Below are 5,545 nucleotides of genomic sequence, written 5' to 3'. Positions count from 1 at the left end.
TCCGTCGTGAAAACAGTGGACACTGGACACTGGCCTCGCTGCCGGCAGGGGTCCCTCCCTCGCGCCCTCCAATCTGCCCAGATGCTCTCAGGGACCGTTGGGAGAGCACATGGGCTGCTAAACCGAGTCAGGACAGAGCAGGGCCGGTGCCCCCTGTGCCGGCAGTGGCCTGGGGAGGCCAGCGGAGACGGTGACAGCAGGCGGTGACCAGCACTGAGTGTTTAGATGGCACTCTGGCCAGCTCCCACTTCTGACGCAGGACGTGGGGGCCTCACGGCAAAGCTGACCCCATGAAATGTTCCCCAACTCCGCCTCCCAGCCCGAGGACGAGCAGGGGTTCCTCTGAGAACAGGCGTCCAGGGCAAGAGTCAAACAGGCCAGGGGAGAGGGGGGCAGGAACCTGGAGCCTGTAAGCCCCCCTCACAGCATCCCTGTTACCACTGGGCTAACCAAGGACACACCCACAGAGACCGGGGGGACAGGATGGGCAACACTGAACCTCACCACTGCCCCCACCCAGACACACACTCCCAAGACAGCACCCACACCCTGCCGCACTGCCCCTGCCCCACTGGCCCTGCCCCACTGGCCCCTGCCCCACTGGCAGGCTGGACCCCTCGCAGCCCCTCATGCACTCCACACCTCACCTTCTGGGGAGCTCCCCCCACCCCCGCAACCCCTCTGCTCCTCCACCCCCTGCCCTCCCACCCTCTACTTGCCAACGCAGGAGAAGAGAGCACCCCTGCTCCACACCTGGGCTCGCCAGACTCAGAGAGACCCTGCCGAGGTCACGGCCAGAGGGTGGGGCCACAGGGCCGTGTTGGGAGACGAGAGCGGGGCTGTCGCTGTGAGTAGTCCCTGAGCATCTGTGGGCAGTGGCCCCCAGACCCTGGCTCAGAAGCACATCCTCCCAAAGCCCAACCCCAGGCAACCACAAGCCGGGGGGAGACCAGAGACAGGGGAGCGGGAAGCCGCAGCCTGCTGAGGGGGCCCAGTGACCAGCTGGCCCGGCCCCACACAGCGGTTGGCAGGAAGGGGGCCTAGAGAGGGCCCTGCTCCGCACCCACAGCTCTGAGCCCTGCTGGGAGTGGTCGGCTCTACACACAGGCAGCGGGGACGGTATGCCTTGTCCACCAGCAGGGCAGGTGACCCCACGAGCGCAGGCCCGGCCACGAGGGGGACGCTCGGTGTGGTCAGCCAGGACTCTCACAAGGCACCCTCGAGCAGCCACGTCAACGGCCTCCTAAGGCCTGAGGCAGAAGGCCCGTCCCAAACGCTGTGGAGATCCTGGGCCAGGTGGGTGCCCAGGGCCACACCACAGGCCACCGCACCGGGCAGAGGCCAGGAGAGAAGCCATCTGCACATGGTATCCCAGACTCCCGGTAGCAGGTTGGACAGCCGGAAGTGTCCTCCCAGCCCCACCAGGGCGCCAAGCTGCTTGGGCCACGCTGCTGCTGTGGGCTCCAAGGGCATCCATGTCCATGCTCCTGGCCTCAGCCTACGCTAACCCCTGGGACTAAAGCCCCCCACCCCCACCCCCCACCCCCCACCCCTGGCGCTGAAGAGAGAACCAGGGCCTCAGCTGTGCAGGTGGGCACATGGTGAAGACAGCCAGGACGCAGAGCGGGGTCTGGCTCCTCTGCGGGTGAGGACGGTGACGCTGGGGGAACAGGGTCCCCGTGGCAGTGCAACAAGGGTCAGGCGCCCAGGAGCTGGCCCAGACCCCTGGCCGCCGCCCCCTCCCAGGCCCTTCTCCGACCCACCGGGTCCAGCTGTCAGGAACAGGACTCAGGAAACACGCGGGGCGCCGCGGCTTTGGATACAAAACTGTAAACACGAGTCTTTAAAATGACAGAGGCCTCCCTGGCCCCAAACTCTGAGCCAGAGGCCCCCACCCACGGGACCCCAAGGGACCGGACCTCCGCCCGCTCTGTCCTCTCTTCCCCCACCCCCAGGCCAAGCACACAGGGCCCACGCGCTGGGGGAGCGGGGCTGCGAGTGCGCGGCCCGGGGGATTCCTGAGATGAAGAAGCGGCCGCGGCCCCCGGGCCCCGTGGGGCGCGCGCCCCCACCCCATCGCGGGCCGGCCGCTCGGGCCCCATCACGTGCCCAGGGCGTCGCGCGTGGGCGAGGGCCCGTGGGGGCGGACGGGCGGGCCGTGCAGCGGTGGCGGCGGCGGCGGCGGCGCCGAGTTGCGCGGCGGCGGCGGCTGCAGCTCCAGCGCAAGCGCGGGCGGCGGGAAATCGCGCACCTGGCGGCGGTACTCCAGGAACGTGCAGGCCTTGGTGACCAGCGCCACCACGTTCTTGCCCACGAAGATGGCAGAGACGCGGCTGTCGCGGAAGAGCGCCATGTTGGCGGCCCGCGCCAGCACGGCCACCACGTTGACGGTGGCGAGGCTGAGCACGGGGTAGAGCATCATCTTCTGCGGCGCGATGTGCTCGCCCTGCATGCTGACCTCGCTGAGCGCCACGCACGGCAGCACGAGCAGCAGCATGTAGCAGTAGAAGAAGGTGAGGCCCTCGGCCCACAGCGGCAGCCCGGTGCGCGGCGGCTCCCACAGGTTGGCCTGCATGTCCAGCAGGTCCAGCAGGTCCAGCGCCACCCAGAAGAGGCGGCCGCGCAGGTCCTCGCGCTTGCGGAACGTGCGCACGTACTCCATGCGGTCGAGCGCAACGAGCAGCAGGAAGAGGCCGGGCACGCACACCGACAGCAGCAGCGTCAGAGCCTTGCGCGCCACCGGGTCGGCCGCGCCCCGCCGCGCCGCCTTGTAGTTCTGGAAGATGAAGTAGAGCTTGATCTCCAGCACGAAGATGTAGAGGAACCAGAGGATCATGGCGTAGCCGCGCTTGGCCGTGCGCACCTCGGCGCCCACCCACACGGCCACGTAGCGCAGCACCAGCAGGAAGCACACGTCGCCCACCAGCACGATGATGCACACCCCGATCTTGCGCGGGCCCTGGTTCTGCTCCACCAGGTACGCGTCCATGACCGCCATGCTGCCCATGATCACCAGCGTGGTCAGGCACACGTGGCGCCGGTCCGGGGGCGGCAGCACCATGGTCGGCCGCCGGGGCCCCGGCCTGGGCGCGCCTGGCCCCCACACGAGGCGGGACGAGGCCCTGCGGCGGCGGCGCTCAGCCCGCGGGCATGGCGCGACGGGGCCTGTCCAGCCGCTCTGCGGGCGCCACCGCTGCCGGCCGGCGAGCTCGGAACCTGAGGAGACCAGAGGGAACCGTGAGGGCGCAGTGCGGGGGCAGCCCCCGTCCCCCCTCCCCGGCCCCGGGACGAGCTTCCTGCGCGGGGCGCTGTGGACGCGCCGGGCGCCCGGGGCCTCCGTGGCACGCACGCGCCGAAGCGCGCGGGGGACCGGGAGCGGGAGCTGGGCCGGGGCCTCCAGGCGGCGCTGCGGCCCCACCTGAGACCCGAGACCGGCTTCCCGCCGCCGCCAGGAAGGAAGGGGACGGAAGTGGTTTCTCCCCGCCGCGCGCGCGCCCGGCCCCGCGGGTCGTCCCTGCTGGGCCCACGCCGCCGGCGTCCGGCGTCCTCTCCCCACCCCCACCCCGGGCGCCTCGCTGGGCGGGGAGGCGGGCCCGCGGTCTCAGCTCTGCGCGCTCAGGGAGCGCCGGAGGCCCGCGGAGGCCCAGGCCCCATCCCGGGCGCGGCGCCCGCGCTCGCGGCCTGTTTTCGGGTCCAGGACTGAGGATCGTCCTCTCGCACAAGCTTCCCTACCCGTGCCTGGCATCTCTTCTCCCTGCCTCCGCCGACCCAGTCCCCCCTACACACCTGTCCACCCTCCCCTGGCCGTGTGGACCATTCCCAGACCCGCTCCCGCCAGGGCTCCCTTTGCCTCCCAAGGTTCGCGTCCTGGCCGCGTCTCCCGCCAGGTGCACGGCCCTGCTCCCGGGAAGGACCCTGCCGCTCCCTCCCCTGCACCTTTGGGGCCTTCTCAAGAAGCCTGCCCTCGGCGGTCGCCCCCCCTTCCGACCTTCTCTGGACGGGGCAGCCCCCTGCACCTCTCGGAGCCTTGGCACAGGCTGTCGTGACAGTGCTGGTCCGAGTCCCAGAGCAGCCCAGGGCCCCACACCTGGGCCCACACGCCCACACCCTCTGACAGGCGCCGCAGACTCACTTGCACTCACTTCCAGCCCCTCACCCTGCCACCTCCTTCCGCGGCACCCCGGGGCCCTGGGCTCTGTGTACTGCCCCGTCTAGACAAGGACGTAAAATTTAATGTCACCCGTGACTGTGAAGCGAGCGCTCTGCCTGCCCCTGATGCCACCACTGCCCCCAAGACTGGGGAAGGAGGACCTCCAAAGCGGCACCTCCACGCCGACCTCAGCAAGGCTGCTGCCCCACCCAGGACCCACTCTGGGGACCCTGGGGCCACACACACAGAGGACCCCCCCACCGGGAGTTCAGACTCCTCCAGGGGAGGGGGGCGGGGCGGGGAAAGGGGGGCGAGGAGCGCCCTGCACAGGCCCAGGAGCTACTGCTCTCACCCACACACTCACCCGTTTTCTCCCACCAGGTGGAAGCCCCCTCCCGCCGGGGCCGCCCCTGGCCTCAGCAGCCTTCCTGCAGGGCCGAGCAGCCGGAGAGCCGCCGCACCGCGCGTCTCTCCCCAGCTGCTCCCGTTCCCTCTCTCAGCACTGGTCTGACCCGGGCTGAGGATGCCAGGACAGACCCCATCCCCAGGGGAGCTCGCAGGGGGAGCTCCCGCCCCTGCCCCAGGAAGCCAGGGCCTTCCTGCCCCTCTCGCGCACCCTTCCCGGCCTCTCCCTGGGGACCTGGCCCCGGGGCCTCCCTGCCGTGGCTGTCCTGGGCCGGCCCTGCGGTCCCCCGGATGCCCCCGGCCCGCCCCCTCCCCCCAGCCACCTCCGCGGTGCCGCCGGTTGGGGGCCGACAGGAAGGGGCCGCCAGCCCCGACCAGACCGAGGCCGCTCCCGGGAGGCTGCGTCTCTGCCCTCCCGCCCGCACCGCCCGCGCCCCCGGCCCCGGCCCGCCCTGCGGCGTCGCTGCGCATCCCGGGCCGCCGCCCGCCCCGCTCCCGCCGGCGGCCCCGCTCCTACCCACCGCCGGCCCGCGGAGCCTCCGCGCCCGGCCGAGGCCGCGCTCCCTCCGCTCTGCTCGCTCCCCTCGCTCCTCAGCGCGGCCCCCACCAGAGGCCCCGCCCCCACCCGAGGCCCCGCCCCGCGCGGTGGGGGTCCCGGCGCCCCGCCCTCCCCGCCGCGCCCGTTGCCACGGCGACAGCCCCGAGCCGCGGCGGTGCCCAGGACCGGTGGCCGTGGGGAGCCGGACCCCGCCAGACCCGCGCGCCACCCCCGGAGAACCTCTGCACCTTCCTTCACCCCGCAGCCGGGGCCGGTCGCTCCGCGGGCCCTCAGTCCCGGTCACGCTCTGAAACCCCACTGCAGGCGTCCCCGGGCCGCCCACCAGGGTGACCCCACTCACCTTGGACAGACAGCCTGGGGACCCCGTTTCCTGCCGCGGAGCTGATCCCGACGTGGGGCCGGGCTGACCATCGGCCCTCTGCAAGTGGCCT

The 5,545-nt window shown here is 71.9% G+C and overlaps 1 protein-coding gene across 1 annotated transcript; it reads right to left on the bottom strand.

The window, feature by feature from the left end:
* Positions 1–1,820: 1,820 nt before the first annotated feature.
* On the bottom strand, positions 1,821–5,126 carry LOC111148640 (transmembrane protein 121). Its single transcript, XM_022505390.1, has 2 exons — positions 5,077–5,126; positions 1,821–3,216 (listed from the first exon to the last, which is right to left on the bottom strand). Exon 2 carries the CDS (start codon positions 3,059–3,061, stop codon positions 2,102–2,104), a length of 960 nt encoding a protein of 319 aa, XP_022361098.1. The 5' UTR covers positions 3,062–3,216; positions 5,077–5,126; the 3' UTR covers positions 1,821–2,101.
* Between the last annotated feature and the right edge of the window lie 419 nt (positions 5,127–5,545).

This window comes from Enhydra lutris, unplaced genomic scaffold, assembly GCF_002288905.1.
Source record: "Enhydra lutris kenyoni isolate GAN:26980312 unplaced genomic scaffold, ASM228890v2 scaffoldscaffold20, whole genome shotgun sequence".
In the NCBI taxonomy this organism is placed as follows: domain Eukaryota; kingdom Metazoa; phylum Chordata; class Mammalia; order Carnivora; family Mustelidae; genus Enhydra; species Enhydra lutris.
The sequence above is the reverse complement of the archived record's forward strand: the minus strand, read 5'-3'. Positions and strand labels throughout refer to the sequence as shown.